We start from the raw sequence: 25353 nt of genomic DNA, 5'->3' as shown, positions 1-25353 counted from the left end.
AAGAAATGGAGCAGAGATAAATGAAATTGAGAATAAAAAACAATGGAGAGAATCAATGAAACCAAAAGTTGGTTCTCTGAATAGATAACAAAATTGACAAACCATTAGCTAGACAGACCAAGAAAAAGAGAGAGAAGACTCAAATCACTAAAATCAGAAAAGGAAATGGAGACATTATAAGTAAATACTATGAATAATTGTGTGCCAACAAATTACATAATCTAAATAAAATTTCAAAAATTTCTAGAAAGAAACAAACTACCAAACTGACTTAAGAAGAAATAGAAAATAAGAATAGACTCATTATAAGATATTGACTCACTAAGCAACAAACTTCCAACAAAGGTCAGCTTAAGACCAGATGACTTCACTGGTAAATTATGCCAAACAAAGAAGAATTAACACCAATCCTTCCCAACCTCTTCCAAAAATCAGAGAAAAGAACACTTCCTAACTCATTATAATAGGTCAACATTACTCTGACACTAAAGTCACACAAAGACATCACAAGAAAACTATACACCAATATCCCCTATAAACATAGATGCAAAATCCTCAACAAAATACTAACAAACCCAATTCAGCAGCAAAGGATTATATACCATGACTACATGGGATTTCTCTCAGGAATTAAAAAGGTGGTTCAATGTTAAAAAAAAAAATCAATCAATGTAATATGCTGTATTAATAGAATAAGGGGGAAACACCATGATCATCTCAACTGATACAGAAAAAGTATCCGACAAAATCCAACGTCCTTTTATGATAAAAACACTGAACAAACTGGGAATAGAACAGAACTTCCTCAACATGGTAAAGAAAATCTAGGAAAAATCCACAGTCAATATCATACTAATGGCAAAAGATTGAAAGCTTTCTCCCTTACCTCAGGAACAAGACAAAAATGTCTGCTCTCACCACTTCTGTTTGGACGCTGTAATGGAAGTTCTAGACAGGGCAATTTAGCAAGAAAAAATAATAATAAAAGGGATTCAGATAGGAAAGGAAAAAGTAAAACTATCTCTATTTACAGATGACATGATCTTATATATAGAAAATCCTAAAGAATCCAAAATAAAAACTATAAGAGCTAATAAATTCAGCAAAGTTGCAGGATACACACAAGACCAACAAACAAAAACCAACTGTCTTTCTATATACTAGCAACGAATAATCCAAAAATTAAATTAAGAATTATATTTATGATAACATCAAACAAATAAGATATTTAGGAGTAAATTTAACCAAAATGGTATAAGACTTGTACACTGGAAACTACAAAACATTGGTGAAAGAAACTAAATATCTAAATAAATGAAAAGATATCCTGTGTTCATGGATTGGAAGACTTAATATTGTTAAGATAGCAATACTCCCTCAAAGGGATCTACACATTCAATGCAATCCTTATCAAAATTCTAAATATGCCTTTTTTGCAGAAATGAACAAGCTGATTCTAAAATTCATATGAAATTGCAATGGATACAGAAGAGCTAAAATAATATTGAAAATAAGAGGACGGTGTCAAGATGGCAGCATAGGTGGACTCTGAACTCACCTCCTCCCACAGACATGACAAATTTACAACTACTCTTGGAACAATTACCCCTAAGAGAGAACTGAAAAAGATCCCCCACAACAACGGACAGTGCTGACTGAGATGGAAGAGGCAGAAATTCCTTTCTGTAGAGAAAAAAGCCACCTCCTAGCTGCGGGGCTTCATGGCCAGCCAGGAGCAATCTTAAGGTACAAAGCTTTTCCTGGAGGAGTAGGGGATCTGAGCAGGGGAGCGTTACTACTATAAGAAGCTTTTGGACCCAGCACAATCGAGACAAGTGTCATAATTTCCGGCTTTGCCGCCTATTAACAACAACGGGGAATATCCCGCTTCTGATAGAAAAGCTATCAGATATAAGGGGGAAAAAAGCCTGCTCTTAAAGGGCCCACACACAAATTCACCCATTTTGGAAAGCAACCTAAAATCACCAGAAAGAAAGGTGCACAGTCCTTTGGTGAAAAGAGACTCACTTGATAGGCTCTGAGCACATCTCGGTGAGAAGTGAGACCCCCTCCAGGCTGGGACCACCTCCCCAGGGTCTGAGACATTGGCGGCAGCCATTATTGTGACCTAGTACAGGTGTGCTGACACAGACACTGGCAGATGCCATTGGAGCACTTCCCCTGGCCTTTTGGCGCAGGGGTCTGCCCCACCTACTAGAGCACTGATTTAATGCAGCTTAGCCAGGGCAGGCAGCCTGCCCTAGGGAATGGCCCCACCCAAGAGCAAGCCCTCGGGCAACTTATGGGCCCGCACAGATGGGGTGCCTGGAACTTCTGCAGACACGCAAGTGGGTCTGCCTCTGTGGGGCAGGGCGTGCACGAGGGGCAGGCCTGCGTTGGTGGAGTGTGTGGGGCCTCTGCAGTGTGGTGAATGGATCTGCTTCAGTGAGCTGGGGCATGTGCACATGGCAGGACTATGTTGACGGGGTGTGTGGGCCTGCGGGCAGTGGGGCTTGTCAGCTGCAGAAGACTTGTGCTTCTCAAACAGCCACATAGGGGATTGGCCCCACCTTCCAAAGCTTGAGACAATTGGGTGCTCACATGCCTGGGGCTGGTCCAACATAGCTGCAATCCTGAGAGAGCTGAAAACAGCCTTCCAGGCTGGAGGCCTATAGCAATTGTAAGCCCCTGAGCCTAGCAACCAGCCACGGTAGGGGCCTATGCACTTAACAGAAAAACTCCAAAAGGAATGTGCTATTAGACCTTGGAGGCAACTGTGCTGGGGCTCTCCATGCCCAATAAAGCAACCGAAGGGACCATAGCAGCCACATGCGGCTGAGCATTACAACCAGCAGGACAGGGGGACAGCCTAGCCTCCCCGGACACCTGCAGTAAAAGCAATGCTGCCATTATAGAAGGACACACATAGTGCACACAGGGCTGGAACATTTGGAACTGGCGATGAGAGGGAAGCACACTGCTGGGCCTCTAGGCATCACTTACATAAGGCCGCCTCTCCAACACTGGGAGACGTAGCTGATCTACCTAATACATAGACACAAGCACAGAGAAAGAGGCAAAGCGAGGAGACAAAGGAATACGTTCCAAATAAGGGAACAGGACAAAAACAGAAAAAAAACAAACAAAACAGAGATAAACAACCTACCTGACAAAGAGTTCAAACACAGAGTCATAAGGATGCTCACTGATCTTGGGAGAAGAATGGATGAACTCAGTCAGAACTTCAACAAAGAACTGGAAAATATAAAAAAAAAAAAAACCAATTAGAAATGAAAAACACAATACTGGAAATGAAAAATTCACTAGAAGGACTCACTAGCAGAGTAGATGATACAGAAGAACGGATCAGTACGCTGGACGAAAGATTACAGGAAATCACCTAAGCTGAACAGATAAAAGAAAAAAGAATCAAAAAGAATGAGGACAGTCTAAGGGACCTCTGGGACAACATCAAGTGCACTAACATCGTGTGATGGGTATCCCAGAAGGAGAAAAGAGAGACAAAGGGGCAGAGAATCTATTTGAAGAAATAATAGCTGAAAACTTTCCTAACCTAAGGAAGGAAATGGACATCAAGGTACAGGAAGCACAGAGACCACCAAACAACATAAACCCAAAGAAGCCCACACCAAGACACATTATAATTAAAATGTCAAGAATTAAAGATAAAGAGAGAATCCTAAAAGCTGCAAGGCAATGGCAACAAGTTACATACAAAGGAAACCCCATAAGGCTATCAGCTGACTTCTCAGCAGAAACCTTACAGGCTAGAAGGGAGTGACACAATATATTTAAAGTGCTGAAAAGAAAAAATCTATAGCCAAGAATACTCTACCCAGCAAGGTTATCATTCAGAATGGAAGGAGAGGTAAAGAGTTTCCCAGACAAGCAAAAACTAAAGGAGTTTATCACCAAGAAACCAGCCTTACAGGAAATGCTAAAGTGACTTATGTAAGTGGGAAAGAGAAGACCACAAATAGGAATAAGAAAATTATCCAAAAAATTAATAAATAAAATAAATCACAGGTAAAGGCAACTAAACAGCAAAGGTAGCAGATCAACCACCTACGAAGCTAATATGAAGGTCAAAAGACAAAAGTACTAAAATTATCTATTTCCATGATAAGAGGGTAACGGATACACAGGCACAAAAAGAGTTTAGATAGGATATCAAAAACCTAAAATGTGGGAGGAGGGGAATAAAAGAGTAGAGCTTTTAGAAAGAGATCAAACTAAAGAGACCATCAACTTAATATAGATTGCTATAACATACATTATTATATATGAACCTCATGGTAGTCAAAAACCAGAAACCTATAATAAATACACAACAAATTAAGAGAAAGGAACTCAAACATAATACTAAAGAAAGCCATCAAACCACAAGGGAAGAGAGCAAGAGAAGAAGAAAGGAACAGAGAAGAACTACTAAAAGAAAAAAGTAACAAAATGGCAATAAGTACATTCTTATCAATAGCTACTTTAAATGTCAGTGGACTAAATCCTCCAATCAAAAGGCACAGGGTGGCTGACTGGACAAAAGAGCATGACCCATTTATAAGCTGAATACAAGAGACAATCTTCAGACCTAAAGACACACACAAACTGAAAGTGAACGGATGGAAAGAGATACTCCATGCAAATGGCAGTGAAAAGAAAGCTGGAGTAGCAATAGTTATCTCAGACAAAATAAACTTTAAAATAAAAACTGCAACAAGAGACAAAGAAGGGCACTCCATAACGATCAAGGGAACAATCCAACAAGAGGAGATAACACTTGTAAATATCTAGGCACCCAACATAGCAGCACCTAAATACGTAAAGCATTTATTAACAGATATAAAAGGAGAAATAGACAGTAACACAATAATAGTAGGGGACTTGAACACTCCACTTATATCAATGTATAGATCATCCAAACAGAGTATCAATAAAGAAACATTGACCTTAAATGACATATTTGACCAGCCGTACTTAGTAGATATATACAGAACATTCCATCCAAAAACCGAAGAATGCACATTCTTTTCAAATGCACATGGAACATTCTCCAGGATAGCGCACATATTAGGCCACAAAACAAGTCTCCATAAATTTAAGAAGACTGAAATAATACCAAGCATCTTTTCTGACCACGATGGTATGAAACTAGAAAACTGGAAAAGCCACAAATATGTGGTGATTAAACAAAATGCTACTGAACAACTATTGGGTCCATGGAGAAATCAAAGGAGAAATCAAAAAATACCTGGAGACAAATGAAAATACAACATGCCAAAATTTATGGGATACAACAAAAGGAGTACTAAGAGAGAAGTTTATAGCAATACAGGCATACCTCAACAAACAAGAAAAATCTGAAATAAACAATCTAAGAGTGCACCTAATGGAACCAGAAAAGAAGAACAAACAAAGCCCAAAATCAGTAGAAGGAAGGAAATAATAAAAATTAGAGGGGAAATAAATGAAATAGAGACTAAAAAAACAAGAGAAAATACCAATGAAACTAAGAGCAGGTTCTTTGAAAAGACAAACAAAATTGACAAACTTTTAGCTAGACTCACCAAGAAAAAAAGGGAGAAGACTCAAATAAACAAAATCAGAAACAAACGAGGAGAAATTTCAAGGGATACCTCAGACACACAGAAGATTATAAGAGAATATTATGAAAAGCTATATGCCAACAAATTGGATAATCTAAAAGAAATGGATAAATTCTTAGAATCATACAACCTTCCAAAACTGAATCAAGAAGAAATAGAGACTCTGAATAGATCCAGTACCAGTAAGCAGATCGAAACAATAATCAAAAACCTCCCCAAAAATAAAAGTCCAGGACCAGATGGCTTCCCTGGTGAATTCTACCAAACGTTTGAAGAAGACTGAATACCTATGCTTCTCAAACTCTTCCAAAAAACTGAAGAGGTGGGGAAGCTTCCTAACTCATTCTACGAAGTACGAAGCCAACGTTACCCTGATACCAAGACAAGCAACACAAAAAAAGAAAATTACAGGCCAATATCACTGATGAACATCAATGCAAAAATCCTCAACAAAATACTAGGAAATCAAATGCAACAATACATTAAAAAAGATCATACACCATGATCAAGTGGGATTTATTCCAGAGATGCAAGGATGGTTCAACATCCACAAATCAATCAACATGATACACCACATTAATAAAATGAAGAATAAAAATCACATGATCATCTCAACAGATGCAGAGAAAGCATTTGACAAGATACAGCATCCATTTATGATAAAAACCCTGAATAAAACGTATAGAAGCAAAGTATCGCAACATAATAAAGTCCATATATGATAAACCCACAGCTAATATCATTCTCAATGGAGAAAAACTGAAAGCTATCCCTTCAAGAACAGGAACCAGACAAAGATGCCCACTTTCACCACTCTTATTTAACATAGTATTAGGAGTCATAGCCAGAGCAATGAGGCAAGAAAAAGAAACAAAGGGATCCAAATTGGAAAGGAAGAACTGAAACTGTCACTATTTGCTGATGACATGATTTTATATATAGAAAACCACAAAGAATCCACCAAAAACCTGTAGAAATAATAAATGACTATGGTAAAGTTGCAGGATACAAAATCAACATACAAAAATCAGCTGCATTTCTATACACTAACAACGAAGTAGCAGAAAGAGAAATTAAGGATACAATCCCATTTACAACTGCAACAAAAAGAATAAAATACCTAGGAATAAATTTAACCAAAGAGGTGAAAGAGCTGTACACAGAAAACTACAAAACACTGTTGAAAGAAATTGAAGACACAAAGAAATGGAAAGACATTCTGTGCTCTTAGATTGGAAGAATTAACATAGTTAAAATGTCCAAACTTCCTAAAGCAATCTACAGATTCAGTGCAATCCCTATCAAAGTCTCAATGACATTTTTCACAGAAATAGAACAAAGAATCATAAAATTTATATGGAACAACAAAAGAATCAGAATAGCCAAAGGAATCCTGAGAAAAAAGAACAAAGCTGGAGGTATCACACTCCCTGATATCAAAATATACTACAAAGCTATAGAAACAAAACAGCATAGTACTGGCACAAAAACAGAGACACAGATCAATGGAACAGAATCAAGAGCCCAGAAATAAACCCACACATCTATGGACAGATAATTTTCGACAAGGGAGCCAAGAACATACAATGGAGAAAGGAAAGTCTCTTCAATAAGCAGTAGTAGCCTCTACAACTATGATACACAACTATGTACCAGGTCCTTGGGGAGAAAAAAGAAAAAAAGAAGAAGAAGATCGGCAACAGATATTAGCACAAGGCCAATCTTCCCAAAAGAAAAAAAAAATAGTGCTAGGAAAACTGGACAGCCACGTGCAAAAGAATGAAAGTAGACCATTATCTTACACCATGCACAAAAATTAACTCAAAATGGATTAAAAACTTGAATGTGAGACCTGAAACCATGAAAATTCTAGAAGAAAACACAGGCAATACGCCTTTCAACATCAGTCTTAGCAGCATATTTTCAAGTACCATGTCTGACCGGGCAAGGGAAACAGAAATAAAAATAAACAAATGGGACTACATCAAACTGAAAAGCTTCTGCACGCAAAGGAAACCATCAACAAAATGAAAAGACAACCTAACAATTGGGAGAAGATATTTGCAAACCATATATCTGATAAGGGGTTAAAATCCAAAATATATAAAGAACTCATGCACCTCAACAACAGAAAAACTAACAACCCAATTAAAAAATGGGCAAAATATCTGAATGGACACTTCTCCAAAGAAGATATACAGATGGCCAACAGGCACATGAAAAGATGTTTAACATCACTAATTATCAGGGAAATGCAAATCAAAACTACAATGAGATATCACCTCACGCCCATCAGAATGGCTATAATTAACAAGACAGGAAATAACAAGTGTTGCAGAGGATGTGGAGAAAAGGGAACTCTCATACACTGCTGGTGGGAGTGCAAACTGGTGCAGCCACTATGGAAAACAGTATGGAGATTCCTCAAAAAATAAAGAATAGAACTACCATACGATGCAGCTATTCCACTGCTGGGTATTTATCCAAAGAACATGAAAACACAAATGCGTAAAGACATATGCACCCCTATGTTCACTGCAGCATTATTCACAATAGCCAAGACTTGGAAGCAACCTAGGTGCCCATCAAGGGACGAATGGATAAAGATGTGGTAAGCTACTCAGCCATAAGAAACGATGAAATCTGGCCATCTGTGACAACATGGATGGACCTTGAGGGTATTATGCTAAGCAAAATAAGTCAGAGGGAGAAAGTCAAATACCATATGATCTCACTCATAAATAGAAGATAAAAATAACAACAAACAAACACATAGAGACAGAGATTCGAGTGGTGATTACCAGAGGGGAAGGGGGGAGGAGGTGGGTGAAAGGGGTGACTAGGCACATGTGCATGGTGATGGATTTTAATCAGTCTTTGGGTGGTGAACATGATGTAATCTACACAGAAATCAAAATAAAATGATGTACACCTGAAATTTATATAATGTTATAAACCAATGTTACCACAATAAAAATAAATAAATAAAAAATAAGAACAAAGTTGGAGTACTCACACTTCTCAATTGCAAAACTTACTACAAAGCCACATTAATTAAAACGGCATGGTACTGGTACAAGGATAGACATATAGATCAACGGAATAGAGCATTACAATAAATTATAACATCAAGGAGACAAGAAATAAGCCCACACATCTATGGCCAATCAATTTTCAACAATGGTGCCAAGATCATTCAATGGGGAAAGAACAATCTCTTCAACAAATGGTAGTGGGATAACTGGATATCCACATGCAAAAGAATGAAGCTAGATCTCTCCCTTATATCGTATACAAAAATTAACTCAAAATGGATCAAAGATCTAGATATAAAAGTTAAAATTATAAAACTCTTAGAAGAAAACATATTGGTAAACCTTTATGACCATGGATTTGGCAAAGGATTCTTAGATTTACACCAAAAGCACAAGCAACAAGAGAAAACACGTTAAGTTGGACTTCACAAAAATTAAAAGCTTTTATGCATCAAAAGACTATCTGAAAAGTGAAAACATAACCCAAAAAATGGGAAAAATATCTACAAATCATATATCTGATAAGAGTCTAGTATTCAGAATATATAAAGACCACTTACAACTCAATAACAAAAAGACAAATAACCCAATTGAAAAATAGGCAAAAGACTTGATTAGACATTTCTCCCAACAGATATGCTAATGGTCAATAAGCACATGAAAGATGCTAAACATCATTAGTCATTAAGGAAATGCACACCAAAACCATAATGTGATATAACTTCACACCCACTAGAATGGCTACACAGTTGGCTCTCCTTATCCACAGGTTTTGCATCCATGTATTCGACCAACTGCAGATTGGTTCAATTTATGGTTGGTTGAATCCATGGATGTGAAACTTGAGGATACAGCGGTCCAACTGTATTCATTGTACTACCCATTGTACTACTCATACATGGGGTAGTACTACCCCACATGGGACTTGAGCATTTGCGAATATTGGTATCCACTGGGGTTCCTGGAACCATTTCTCCAAGGATACCAAGGGATGACTGAAATCAAAAAAAAGAAAGTTACAAGTGTGTCAAAAGTGGAACCCTCATACATTAGTGGCTGGAGTGTAAAACGGTGCAGCCACTACAGAAAACAATTTGGTAGTTGTTCCTATAACAGTTAAACATAAAATTTCCATATGACCCAATAATTCCACTCCTAAATATATAGCCAAGAGAAGTGAACATAAGTGTTAAACCAAAGACTTGTACATTGATATTCACAGCAGCAGCATTATTGATAACAGCCAAAAAGTGGAAACAACCCAAACGTCTATCAACTGATGAATGGATAAACAAAATGCGGTATATCCATACAATTGCATATTATTAAGCCATAAAAAGGAAGTACTGATATAAGCTACAGCATGGATAAAACTTGAAAACATTATGCTAAGTGAAAGAAGCCAGACATAAAAGACCACATAGTGTATGATTCTACTTATATGAAATGTCCAGCATAAGCAAATCTATAGAGAGAAAAAGCAGATTAGTGATTGCCAGGGGCTGATGGGAGGGGAAAGTGAACAGTGATTGCTTATTGGGTACAGGGTTTCTTTTGGGGTGATGAAAATATTCCAGAGTTACACAGCAGTGATGATTAAACAACACTGTGAGTGTACTAGAAGTAACTAAATTATATACTTCAAAATGGTTAAAACTGTAAATTTTATGTTATATGAATTTTGATTCAATAAAAAAAATTTACAGTCTTAATTACAGAAGCATTACAATAAATTTTAACATCTAGGAGACCTAGTTCCCCTTCCTGTCTCTTTTTCTTATTCTTGTTATTCCATACCAAATTTTAGAATTATGACATTAAATGCTAAAAACAACAACCAAATGAAATCTCAAAAAAAACTAAACTAAAATGGTGAGGACTTGGATTGGAATACATGGAATCTACAGGTAACTTTAGAGGAGGGCTTGACAACTTGATGATATTATTGAATGTTCCCTATCCCCATATTTAGGTTTCCTTTAATATCTTTCAATACATTTTTCTTATCTTCCGCATTAAAGGTCTTGCTATTGTAAATCGTTTAAATTCTTTGAAATGTGTTTTCTAAAGATTATTGCCACTCAGAAATGTAATAGATTGTATACAATGATCTTATATTCAGCCAACCTGCTATATACTCAAATTATTTTTAATCATCTGTCTGCAGAAGCCTTTATTTTTTCAACAGGACAACCATAGCATCTGTAAATGAGTTTGGTTTTCCAATGTCTGTAACTTTTATTAATTTCACGTTTTGTCTCATTACTCTGGTTAAGGTTCTCAGAACAATATTAAATTAAGTGATGAGAGTGGAAATCTGATTTTTCTCCAATTTGACAACAGAAGCTCCTGTCTGTTCCTTTTGAAGACTAAAGAAGTTTTCTTCTATCTTATTTTAGTAGACATTTTTATCAAAAACGGGTGTTGATTTTTATCGGTTTTTTTTCATCTATTAAGATGACATGGATTTATTTTTTATTAATGATACTTTGTTTAGGATTCCTAATTTTGGAATTATCCATTTTTGCTTTTACCTTGTAAGATCTTTGTCTCAATATTATATCAGTTTCACAGTAAATTCTGGGGAGTGCTTCTTCTCTTATTCTAAACTCTGAAATAATTTATAGGATATTAAAATGATCTGATTCTTAAACATTTGTTAGAACCTGCCTAAAAAACAATCTTATAATTTGTATTCTTTCTGGAAAGATTTTAAGAACTGACTCAATTCCTATAATGGTTTTGAAATTATTAGGGCTTTGTATTGCTTTTTTTCAGTTTTGGCAAATTCTATTTTTCTAGGAATTTTTCCACTCTAAATTTTCAAATTTATTAAGATGAAGTTGTTCATAATAGTCTCATATAAACTTTTAAATATCTACTGATACTATAGTGTGTTCCTGTTTCTATTCCTAGTACTTTATAATCTGTTATTAAATATTTTTAAATATAAACCAAAATAAATAGTCTAAAGAACTCCCATGTATCCCTCATCTATTTTCAACAATTATCCACATTTTGTTACTTGTATTTCATCTATCAATTACATACACACACGCACACAAACACACTTGGTAGGGGAAACACATTAAAGCAAATTTCACACAATTCAACAATTCATCATAAATATCCCAACATACATGAGAGAATGCAGGCTGAGTAGCACAGAATCATTATTTATTAAAATTCAAATAAATAAATTTAAATTTAAAATATTACCTTATTAAAATTATACAGTTTACAATGCATTTAATGCTACTGAATGCAGGGTTCTATACACTTTCATGGTTCTAAGATTATTAGTTTGTTTCAAATTTTCTAGCTTTTTATTAAAGAATTTTATGTTTATCAATGATTTACAAGAATGTTATTGCAGTCTCCATTAACAATGGCATATTTGACGATTTCTCTTCATAGTTCTATCAAATGTTCTTTGAAGCTATTGTTTTAAGTCTAATTATTATCTCTTCCTTTGGTGGTAAAACGTTTATCATTGTGTAGTGAGCATTTTTATCCCAATAGGGATTCTTGTCTTAAACCAATTTTGTCTGATACCAATTTAGATACCTCAATTCTATTTCTCTAGTATTTGATTCTGCATGCTTATTCCTTTTATATTCCAGTGTTTCATGTTTAAATGCCTTACATGTAACTCACAAAATGCCTATAGCTAGCTTTTTAAAAATCTAAATTGATTATCTCTGTCTTTTATCAGGAGAATTTAGTCCATTTTTATTTACTGTGATTATTTAAATATCTGGATTTGTTTCCTCTTTTTCTTTTTTTTGGTAGCTTTTATTTGTTCTACATCTTACCATCCTTTATTACCCTTTTTTGGTCTGATTCAATTTTTTTTTTACAATGGCTGGGTTTTAGTTTCCATTTTCTTCACAGGTTTGAAAGTTATGGCTATTGTTTTACTTATGTTAGCATTTATCCATTAAATTTTACCATGTGTATTTAACATGTCTTCAAAAAAATAAAATGATTTTAGAGCAGATTAACAGCTACTTGACTTAAATGCTATTCTCCAGTATTTTGTTTTTGTCCTTTTTATGCTCGACAGATATTATTTTATATAGACAATGTCTTTTTAGATTTACCTATATTCTTATCAATTTTCTCCTAACACTATTTCTCCCCATTGTTTCCCAACTCAATAAATTATATCTCTACGTATCAAGTGCCATTTCTTATACTCCAAAACCAATCTAACAAATTTTGAGTGCGCCTTCAAAATATATCCAGAAACCAAACACTTCACGTGACCTCCATTACTCCCAAGCTAGTGTACGCCATCATATCCATTATGGACTACTGTAGATTTTATTGCTGCTTTCTCCCCACCCAGCCACATCCCCTCAGCTGGCATTTTATCTGCACAGCAGCCAAAGAGATAGATGAATCAGATCATGTTACTTTTCTAAAAATCCTCCAGTACCTAGAATATTCAGAAACCACATGGCTCACATACTCCCTCACTTCATTAAAATTTGTGTTCTGATTTTGACCCCAAAGGGGTTTTTCTGAAAACATTTGCTAAAATAACACACCACATTTTAATCTCCTCCAAAGCAAAAACATAGACTCCATAACAGCAGGATCATTATATTGTCCACAGGTCTATTTCCAGCACAGAGACATAACTAGCATATAAATAAATTAATATTTATTGAATGAATAAATGATACACAACTAAAATGACACACAAAAGAAGATCACTAATAGGGAGGGAATAAATTTTAAAAAGATCTAAAATGAGATAGGCAAGAATTGGATTGTAAGCACTAAAAATGGTAAATCTGCCTAAAATATTCAAGCAAAAAACCAAGAACGTTCACCTATGAGAGCATTACCTGCAAGTGTGTTTATTCTCAGCCAACTTAAAAAACGGTGCTTCTAAAAAAAAAAATTCCAAAAAGAAAATCTCAAAGAGGCCAACAACTGAACTGACTGGGTTCTAACATCACTAACTCACCAGGGTGGCTTTGGCTTGAGGATTCTTCTTCTAATATCCATGGCTCCTCTCCTTGCTCCAACTTGAAGACCACTTCTGGCTTGGCAATGCAATATTCTGTGAACAGGAAATGACACAGGACTTGGGCCAGGCTCATGGACTTCAGGGCCTCTGAAGGAGAAAGGTACAGCTTAAGAAGCTGTACAACAAAAGGACCATTTAAACTTTTCACTGAGAAGAGGGGGAAAAATGTTTTTTCTATCAGCCAAAAGAGATCAAGCGGGGCTGGCCCAGTGGCGCAAGCGGCTGGGTGCGCGCACTCCGCTGCGGGGGCCCGGGGTTTGCTGGTTCCGATCCCGGGCGTGCACCGACGCACCGCTTGTCAGGCCATGCTGTGGCAGCATCCCATATAAAGTGGAGGAAGATGGGCATGGATGTTAGCCCAGGGCCAGTCTTCCTCGGCAAAAAGAGGAGGATTAGCAGATGTTAGCTCAGGGTCGATCTTCCTCACGAACAAAAAAAAAAAAAGAGATCAATCACTTTATACCCACAGCCCAGGGGTGACCTTTGAACCCTAAATTTCAACTCTATAAATCATTAAAATCTACGAAGGTCATGTATATCAGCAACTTAAAAAAAAAAATGAATGCTATTTGGAATTATATAAAACACAATCCCTACCCACTGAGACAAGGTGCTTTAGTTCTCCAGCATCACATCCCTGTACAAGGTCCTCTGAGCAGGGTCCAGGTGCTGCCACTCCTCCTGGGTGAAACCCACAGTCATATCCTTGAATGACACAGACCCCTGTAACAGCACATTTGTGGTCAATCTACAGTGCCCAGAACTGGATAGCATGCAATATGTTTAGGATCTAACACCTTATCACGTTCACTGTTGATAGATAAAGAGAAAATATCAAACAGTAAATATCAAAAAGTATAGTTCTATACTTTATTTGGCATTATATGTTGTGGGAGAACAAAAAGTCATAGAAGTACCCTAACCATATATTAATTTCTTGATTCATGGGGAAGAAAAAAAAAAAAACTGAGGCTCCCCACTGTGCCTAGAACTGTCTCACATTCTGGGGATGTAAAAATGAATTTTTAAAAATCTTGCTTTCAGGGAGCTCTTCATATGATTCAGAGACATATTCAAAAATGTATACCTGCAATAAAGTGTTGCAGAATAAACGCTAGACGTATCTAAAAGATGGTGGTTGCACAGGAAGAAAAGTGTTAAGTTCTATTTGTATATGGGATTGGGCTACCTTACTACCTTAGGGAAGTAAAACTTTGAGTCCTCACAAATCAATCATGTGTTCTTATGGTTATGGGCCAAAAACAAAGCAAAGGCCTGGAGGCACTGAAAACACTAGGCAAGTTAATGGAACTACAAAGAGTACAATTTGTTGGTGGAAGGATTTGAGAAGTATTAAAATAAAGATCCATAAGCAAAATCAGGAATAAGACTATCACTAATTTGGTGGTAATTCCTATTGCCCAGGGGTCTTCAAAATATTTTATCATAGATTACATACATGTAGTATGAAATATCATTTTTCAATACAAATATATGTAAACAGATGTGCTAGTATTTTCCTCTGACATGCTGATTTTCCTTAAGTGCTCCCTAAGGTATATACCTCCACTCCACTTCAAGATCACAACTGTGGGTGATGAGGAGCCAATGAAAAGGTACAGTAAGTACTGTAGTTATACATCCAGACTTGCATTTCAGAAGCAATGATTTAAACGAGAGTGGAGAATGACAAGAGAAAATACAAGACAAAGACAAGAGGGAGAGATGAACCCACATTCAGGTGGTAAGAATGGGCAGGAGTTGGCGAACTATGACTCATGAGCCAAAAATGTCCAGCCCCATTTTTTACGACCTGCAAACTAAGAACAGTTTTCACATTTTTTAAATGGTTGGGGGGAAAAAGCAAAGGAATACTTTTTGACACATGAAAATTGTATAAAATTCAAATTTCAGTGTTTATAAATAAAATTTTATTAGAATACAACAATGCTTATTTGATTATGTATTGTCTATAGCTACTTTCACACTATAGAAACAAGCGGAGTTGAGTAATCACAAGAGAGACTATATGTGGCACCCTCACTGCTGTGCATTGCTGCTTGGCACACTACAAATCACAGGGATGCAGCTATAACTTCACTGCATTTTGAGTGCCTGGCTTATTGCCATGTTATGTCATTTTATTTTAGTTTTATTATTACCAGTACATATTGTGTCAAAACAAGAAAAGTAGACTTTGAATGTCACATCTTTAAGGCACAGCAGAGTATGTATTAATTTCTTAGCAAATTAAATGGCAAAGCATTATGTTTATTACACAATGACATCATAGCTGTGCTAAAAAGAACACCATATAGGTTGACGTTACCAGACTAAGCATTCAACAACTGTATTTCCAACTCACAGGAAAGTACCAGTCAGAAAAATTTGATCATTTAAAACAGAATATCTCATCACAGGAGAATTTCTTCACAAAAATTAAAAATGAAAATGAAGTTGCAATCAAAATTTCTGAGTAGCTCATTTCTTATCCAAGCAAGGAAACTACTTACCAATGGTGAGTTAACTAAATCTTATTTGATAAAAATAGCTAAAGAAATGTATCCAGAGAAAATAAACCTGTTTTGACTATTAATCTCTTGGTGAGAAAAGTTGCTCACAGAGTTGAGGACACTGGAAGCAACATCAATAGTCAATTAAAAAATAAGACAAATGATCAAGTGGTTTTCCTTGCTCTTGATGAGTCAAAAGATGTTACCAATACTGCTCAGTTGTTATTGTTTCTTCAGAATGTCAATATTAAGTTTGAAGTAACTAGAGAATTAGTTCCTAACTCCTAATTAGTTCCTAAACAGTCTGTGCGGAAACACAGGAGAGAATATTTTCAAACAGGTTGAGAAAACACTAATTCAATACAACCTGAAGTAGAATCTGCTAAGATGTGTTACAACTGATGATAATGTAAACATATGTAGAGCAGAAAAAGGCTTAGTGGGACAAATTTACAAAGACTATGAAAATGTAAGGTGTCTACAGCCTATGGTTATTCATGGTATTTATTCATCATTAAGCACCTGACAGAAAAATTTTGAACCTATAATGTGTAATTGAACCACCAATGGCAATGATGAACTTCATTCACTCTCATGGACATAACCATTGTCACTTCCATGAATTACAGTCAGAACTGGAAGCTGAATATCTTGACTTGCCTTTCCACACAGTATTTCAATGGCTTAGCAATGATAAAATTTTGTGATTTTTTTGAGCTCAAGGCTGAAACTGAAATGTTTCTGAATGAGAAGAATATCCCTCAACATCTATTGTATCAAACACTGAACAGCTTTGGAAATTAGCTCTTCCTGAAGACCTGATAATGTCTCTTAATGAATTCGACTTAATTACAGAGTAAAACAGCTCTTATGCAAATCTTATACTATGATAGTCATTTCAATAACTGATATTATTAGAATCACAAGTAATGTCAATCAGCACATTCCGTGCTGTCAAAAGTTAAAGCGAGACATGGGCTCTCCATTTCCAAAGTTGCAGTGCATATATTTTCTCAGCTCAAACTACACTTCCAGTGGCATTTTTTGGACCTTAATGCAAATCATGATACTTCTATATTTCAAAATCCATTTAACTGTACAATTAAGGAGCTCCCGCTCCCACCTAACCCTCAGTTGGAAGTGATTAATCTGCAATGTAATGACAAGCTATAAGGCAAATACCAAGAGAAGAATCTAAAATAATTCTATAAATGGCTTACAAATGAGGAATATGCTGATAAATTAAAATCATATATTGTGGACTGATATCAGTAATCGACAGTACCTATCTGTGTGAAAGACATTTTCAAAGATTAAATATGTAAAAGCTCATTACAGTTCAGCATTAACAGATGAAGATTTGCAATAGATTCTGATGATATTCGGAAACACTAACAAAGACTCTCAATTAAGCAAAATGTTATCCACCCCAAAAGAACTCCATTTTTCTCATTACTAGATCTTTACTACAAAATACTACACACAATCATTATCATATTTTGAATTTCATCAACAAAAAATTGGTGGAAATTTGTTTACTCTCTTGTTCAATAAGTACCTACACAATACTCTTGATTTTATCTCTTGGCCCACAAAGCCTAAAATATTGGCTGTGTGGTTCTTTACAAAAAATGTTTCCCAACTCCTGGAAAGAACTGATTCTAAAAAATAAGACATTAAGAGATTTTGGTCCCACATTCATGATGCAAGAAGAAAACTGGGGAAACTGCCTCCCAGGGTATCTTTACAAGCAACCTAGTAAACTCAGGTGCCATTTGCAAAGGCTGGGAAGCATGAGAAAGAGGTTGGGCAGAAATAACAGTTAGAGAGGTCCTGGACATGTTGTACTTGAAGTGTCTGTGGAACAGGCAGACAGAGATCTCCAGGAGGCAGCTGGATGTGTGGTCCTGAATCTCAGGAGGGAAGACCAAGATGAAAGTGAGGATAGGGGAGTCAACGGCATTTTGGTGGTAACTGAAAACAGCAGTGAATCTGATGGCTCCCAAGGAAAGAGACTGAGGAGGTAAAAGTACAAGTACAGGATCTAATGGAACTCTACTCAGGCGCCTGGAAGAAAATGGGCCACGAAAATGAAAAAAATTACCTGAAAGGTAAAAACAAAACTAGCAACCTACATTAAACATATAGTTCTTCACTTATGGAAAATGAATAGAAAATGAAGAAGCAGAGATATTTTTTTAAAAACAAGGGCATAATGGTAAGAATTAAGATAATCAAAACAACTGAACTGAATAAAACAAAATCACAGCAAGATATGGAAGAAAATCTGCTTCTAATTCCAAATGGTACTGTTACATATTTGAGTAGAAAACTGCTTAAAGAACTGACTTCAATCACAAGGGGCCATCAGAGAACAAGAAATAATTCTCAAAAATTAAAAAACTTGACTACTGAATTGTGAAAATCAAAATCAAAACTCTCACCTGAAGGCCTGAAATAGAATGGATGGACATAAATGAAAAATTGTGCAAGTCTCCTAGAACATAGAAAAAAAGACAGACTGCCAAGTACACATGGGAGATCTTTCCTGAGCATATAACAAAGCAACAGCTTTCCAGCTTATTAGCCACTACAAAAGTAGAAACTGACTTGCCCTCTATCTGCTGGGTGACACTTGCTCCAGAGACCCTAACAGCCTGTCTGTCAAAGTACTCAGGAAATACACAACCTAGATCATGAAAAGGACAATGACTACGCCCATTTAGGAGTAACCAGAATCCTGAGAAAAGAAGTCCAAGTTAAGCAATTAGTACACAAAGACAATGATAGTGGATGACATATCCAGAAGAGCTAACATGTAAATAATAAGGTTCCAGTAAATTAACGGAACAGATGGAAGAGAATTAATCATGAAGTAAATAAGATACTTTCACTGAGTTGAAAGACTGAGCTTTCACATTGGAAGAGACATACTAAAAGAGTTCAAAATTAATTTATAAAAAAAAAAAAAAACTTTGCTTTTGGCTCTGACATACCAAGAGCTTAGAAGTCATCATTCCCATCCTTATAAGAGGAAAAAGCTAGACAAATTGAAAATCAATGACTTTCCTTGAATTCATCAGAGAAATGAGGTCCCAAGGCAAACTGCCACTCTGAAATCTGGAGAGAGGCATATCCAGAGAGTCACAGCCAAGATCTGCTTACTTGGAGCAGAAGCTGCCAGAGACATGAACTGGTAGGAACACTGAAATGGTAATTTTGAAAACTGCCGGAGGCTACGTAGAGAGAAGCATCAGAGTAAAACACTCCTAGGTACAGCAGTCTTAGCGCAGTCCACATGTTCATGGGCTTTCCCTTCAGAAACCTCACCAGGTTTTCGTGGAAAAGAACCGAGAACTATCCACTCTTAGACATGGCAAGAGGAGGGGAACAGTAACCATTGTGGAAATGTGTTCAGAGTCTTCTTCATAACAAAGGCCTACACTCTGAAATCTAATCCCAGCTGGAGGAAGGGAATTCTTCTCCACTCCATCCATCTCCAGCCTTCCTGTCTCACCTAAGGTGAGGGGAGGGGATATTTAATAAAGGTTAAGGTTTCAAGGAAATAGAGTGGGAACTCTCAGCCAAGAAAGGTGGGGGTGGGGAGTGGGGCGCTATACCACAAAGAAACACTAGTGAAAAATCACAGCCCAGGGACACATTATTAGTCTCAATAAAAGACTGAGATTTGATCTTGAGATTATAGAATGCTTTCCCTCCCCCACACTTTACCACCACACCGACATCAGTGCCAGCTAAATGAGCTGCAAGACACAGACTCTTACTGAGGCAGAGTTCTTAAGGAATCTCAAAGTGAAGAGGGCGGACAAAAATAAGGACACCAGAGGAAACCGAAGCCTCTGGAACCTACAGCTACAACAAACATTAAACACAGCCCAACTCCTAGCCAGAATAACGTAAGTCCTCACACTAAAAGCCTATTTACCTATATTTTTTATTTACTTCAGTTCCTATTACCAGATACTTGTCCAGCTTTCAACAAAAAACTACAAGGTATACCAATAAGCAACAAAAAAAATACACTGCAAAGAAAAGGAATCAGTACCAGGCTCAGCTATGACACAGACATTGGCATTATCATGCAGAGAATTTAAAATAACTATGACTAAAATGTTAAGGACTCTTCATCATAACCTTGTCAGAGGCAAACGGTTCTTTTAAAGACATAAAAAAACTCCACTGAGTACATCACAATTTAAAATTTTATTATTACCATAGAAATTCCCTTGTTAAAAACAAGAGACATAGTGGCGAAAAGTGTTTGCAACATAAATAAGAGAAAAAGGATTACTATCCAAATTACATAAAGGATTCTTACAAGGTCATAAAAAACAGAAAAAAATGGGCAAATATATAAACAAGGCAATCCACAGGAGAAACATAACATATCACAGTTGCTCAATAATTCACCGGTAAATAGTAGACCAGCCATGGTAGGTATTTAATGACAGAAATAGGAAATCACTGTGTCAGCAGCAGCCTTGCAGGTCACAGGATCTTGGACTCTACCCTGTCAACTGCTGGAAGCCAGTGAAGTGGAAGAAACATTGATGGACATTTTAGACAAATTATTGAAAACAAACTTGATATGCTAGAAAACATGCATACAGATTAGAACAAAGAAGAGAAAATGAAGCGATGGTGGGCTACAAAGGTGACTGAGACGACAGATTAAAGAAATATTACGAATTTAAAAGAAACAAGAATGGGATGGCTAACAGATGGACAGGAGAACTGAGATAGAGAGTGGTTTAGGACCTGCTTTTCATCATTTGGATGCCTGGCGGCTAAGCAGTGTTAACATTTGACAGAGAATAAAGGAACACGAGTACTTTCATTTTGGATCTGTTATGTTGAGATGCTTTTGGACAAGTTACACACAGGAGACTAGCAGCAAGGAGCACTGGAAAGACAGACTCTGGAACCCCACAGGTGCTCCCCAGCTACAAGCACAGAGAGGATGGAATCCATGGGAGACAACAAGAATAAGCAGAAGCAGAGGGACCAGGATAGGCACCTAAGGATAATAATGTTTAAGGGCAAAAGGATGAAGAAAGCACCACGAAATAGAAAATCCAGACAAAGGCACAAGCCAGTGGGGTGGTGTCACAGAAACTAACAGAAGACTCTCAGGAGAGAATGGTCAACAGTGTCCATGAGGCAGCAGGCACCAGAAAAACAACCATAATTTGATTATAATTAGTTCACTGTGACCTTTACCAAAAGAGATTAAGGTAAGTGGAAAGGAAGAAAGAAGAATGATCTGAAATGTGAAATAGAATTATGGACATAAGTGCCACAGAGCATAACTCTGAACTGTCTATGCTACCCAATAAATACAGCCTAATGAAAAAAAATTATTTACTGAAATAATCAGCAAAGAAGAGGCATTCGATTCCTTCCTCCAGATACTCGACATCTTATCTCTGGATCAGGAACATCAGAAAGTGGTCTAGAACAGTGATGTCCAATTCGGTAGTCACTAGTCACACGTGGCAACTAAGCATTTAAAATGCTGATATGTGACTTAGGAACTACATTTTAATTATTTTAAACTAAATGTCCACAGATAGCTAGCGGTTACTGTATTGGACAGCATATAGCACTGGACCACAATATTTCGATTGCCTGAAAACCTACATTCACTGAGTTCTCCCTTAGCTCTAGAGCCCTCTGTTCCCAGTGAAGAACTGCTCCATGAAAAAAGCTGCATTTCTTTTAGCGAAGTTATTGGAAGTTGTAACTTCATCATCCATACAGAGTGCAAGAAATTAACTGTTTTAGACTTTAATGCTGGGAAGTCTTCACACCCAGCAATATGGTTTGGTTACATATGGTTTCTCTTTATGGAAACTGTAAATCACATAACAGATGTCTGCATCTTACCATGACTATTGGAAAGACCAGGAACAAATTTGCAGCTCAACTTTAACTCTGTAAGATCATAAAATTTGTGCATATCTATATATTACATCATCCTGTTACTGATCTACTACTGTGTATTTTCCCTGTTGATCTGTATCTATTTCTATATTTCCATTCTCATCTACCAACCCTTAAAAACCTCATACAAGGCATTATAAATAAAGTAGGGAATAACAAATAAACAACTCACCTGGGATCTGTTCATTTTCTGCTGGTTTTGGAAAAGTATGGAGAAGTGTAAAGGTAGAGCTGGGGAAGAAGGAAGTAAGAATGAAGTCAGAAGAATGTGGCCTGCCTTGCAGCTCCTGGATTCACCTTCCTAAAATGCTCGACAGAGGGGGAGTTTGAATAATATGGAAACATATCAATGACCAGATCATGTTGAGCCTAGACAAGCAATTTTTCACTGGATGAAAGTAAAGATATGCATGCCACTGATTTTATTAATAATTTATGTCTCTTTCTCACTGAAGCACAAAGAAACTTAAAATACAACCAATTTATACATTACAGGATACTTATATAGAAACGGTGTTTTCTTTAAACTGATGTGGCTGGAAACACTGACAGTGCATTGTTTACCTGTTTTCCTACAAATGTAATACTGGAAATACTGCTGAAGTTGAACAATTCACAGAAACTCTGAAAAAGAGAACGAGTGCTTTAATATGAGTTTAAAATAATATCTGTCCTAACTTGATTGCAATTATAACTTTTTGATAAGAAACTTGTTTTAACTGTGCAAAGCAGACTATCTTGGGAATCAAGAAACTCTTACGTCTTGAACAGTAACAAAGGAGTGACCTGCCAGGCTCCACATGTTTTATCTTTCAAATGAGACAGAAATAGACAAACCATGTAAACCCTTCTGCACTACCATTAAGTGCTTCTAAGTTCAAAATAAAAGGAGAATAAAAATATCTGGATACTAAATACATGGATATACACCACATATAAGCTCAGGATCTGGAAAATGTGAGTAGAGGACAAAAGAAACGTCGGCTGTTTGGGAGTTAAATAAAACTTCCTCAGCTGTGGTGACCCCTCCCCCAAGCTAAGCACCCACAGAGAAGTGACATTTCCTGTGCAGCCTGCCCCTCACTCACCGCTCAGGGCAGCACACCTCTCTGCTGACATCTGGTCCTGACCTTCCTCCATCACAAAGCTGTGATGGTTTCAGATGTGACATCTGAAGACATGCTTATTTAGGGCAAGGGGATCAAAGACTGCTTCTGGCCTCAGAAATCTAGAATCTTTTCCTTTGGGGGTCTCGTCCACTTCTGCTCTGAAGCGCTGGTGACAGGTCTCAGGGTTGTTTTTTTCCAGGTGGGTCTGTGGTTCATGCAGTTCCTTCCCTCTTATCTTCCACGGACTGCTTTGTTCCAAGGGAAATGGAACTCAGGCCTAGAGGACAAAATCATTTAGTTGGAATCTTCATACAGGGCCCTTTGACTCTCTGGAAGGTCGCTCCCCAGTCTAGACCTTCTATAGGCTCAACGCAGGGCTACCGGGCACACAGGCTGGGAAGTTAGGAGGAGCCCATACTCTCGGTTATAGATCTGAACACAGGGCTCCTGAGAGTCGCCAGGAAGGCACCTGTGCCACTTAGGGGCTGTGAAGGGCCCTACGCTGGCTTTGGGGAGAAGGTCCTATTAGCAGCAACAGGAGATTTGGACAACACACGTGACCTTCAATCCAACTCCCTTGCCTGCTGGCTAGGTGAACTTGGGTAAATCATTCACCTCTCCAAGGCTGTTTTCCTAACTGCCAACACAGATGACCGTGAAAATGCAATAAGATACCAAGTGAAAACAACAGCTGCTTAACCGTTAACCACAGACCCTAGGCTCAACGCTTCACAAATGCCGTCCTTCGGAGCGCAGAGGAGCCGGTGAGGGGCCGAACTCGGCCCCCTCAGGGAAAGCCTCGGAGGCTCGGCTCACTGGCCCGCGCCGCGCCCCTCCGGCGTCGAACCCGGGCGGCTGGCAGCGGGGCCCCAGGGTCTGGGAGTCCGGCTGCGCTCTCTCCGCCGGCGGCCCGCCTTTCACCGCGCCCCGGCCTGGAGCAGCCCCCGGCCGCACCGGCTCCCCTCGACCTCGCTCCACCCTCCATGCACTCTCGCAGCCCTCACGGCCGCGTCCGACACGAGGCTCCACAGCGAGGCCAGAACGAGAAGCTCCCACTCTCCCCATGCAGCCCAGCTGGACCGCGAGCGCGCATGCGCACGGCGGAGGCCGCGCGCGCAACTTCCCATCAGCCCCTGCAGCGCAGGGCTGCCACCGGGAGACGCCAGGCTGCCTGGAGAGAAGAGAGGGGGGTCGCAACTCCGGGCGCAGAGACCCGCAGAAACGAACTCGCAAGGAGACACCAACGCTAGGAAGGAAATACGCCCGAACCGGCTTTTCCTAGCACAGGAAAATAATGATAAATGTTTCATTATCATACTTTTTGCAAAGCTAGCCTCCAAGAATTACAGGAATTACAGTAATATACGAAAATTTTAGGAAAATCAGAAAATACAAACCAAAAGAAACAATGGACACAGCTTCACCTCCTGCTCCCTGAGATTTATGTGCCTATTATACGTACAACCTTCTGACAGTTTGCAGAAATGTAGTCATATATGCATAATTTTTATCACTATCCTTGCAAAAAAACCATAAGACCATTTTTCCCAATGAGAATAAGAGAAAGTTCCATTCACAGTAGCATCAAAAATTGTACAAAATACTCATTATACAAGTTAAGAAAATCTGTAAAGAAAATGACATTTTGTGGTGTATGACATTTAAAAGATTTGACTAGCTAGCGATTCCTATTACTTTCCCTGGAAGAAGACTCAATCTTGAACAATATTCCAAACAGACTCTGAATAACTTTCTATGCCTGTTTTGCTTTTTATTTTGTATTGTCTTACTCAACAGGACACTGTAAGCTTACTCAAAGAGAAAAAATAAGAATTACTGTTTGAAAAAAAAAAAACCAGTAATGCTTAATATATATTAAAAGTATTCTATTGTTATAATTTTTTTAAGTTTGGAATTAGCACCAAAGAAAAGAATACTTAAGAATTTATTACATGGTTTAGTGGGAAAAGAACTGAATATTCAAGTAATCATATTGGACAAAAAGACACTTGAAATTAAATGAGCTTACATACCAGTTCACACATTGCATAAATGCATTTCAAATAT

The 25353-nt window shown here is 37.6% G+C and overlaps 1 protein-coding gene across 1 annotated transcript in view; it reads right to left on the bottom strand.

The window, feature by feature from the left end:
• Positions 1–24334, bottom strand: part of LOC101402801 (uncharacterized) — a 33547-nt gene extending 9213 nt beyond the window's left edge. Inside the window, 6 exon segments of the mRNA XM_087432931.1 lie at positions 3167–3255; positions 13638–13733; positions 14298–14423; positions 22350–22408; positions 22742–22801; positions 23266–24334. Coding sequence (XP_087289057.1) covers positions 3167–3194 — 28 coding nt within the window. The 5' untranslated portion in view covers positions 3195–3255; positions 13638–13733; positions 14298–14423; ... (1 more) ...; positions 22742–22801; positions 23266–24334.
• Between the last annotated feature and the right edge of the window lie 1019 nt (positions 24335–25353).

Source organism: Ceratotherium simum, chromosome 6 (genome assembly GCF_057802395.1).
Source record: "Ceratotherium simum simum isolate JZ-2026a chromosome 6, ASM5780239v1, whole genome shotgun sequence".
NCBI classification, from domain to species: Eukaryota; Metazoa; Chordata; class Mammalia; order Perissodactyla; family Rhinocerotidae; genus Ceratotherium; species Ceratotherium simum.
Note: the sequence above shows the minus strand (reverse complement) of the source record. Positions and strands in the feature narration are given on the sequence as shown.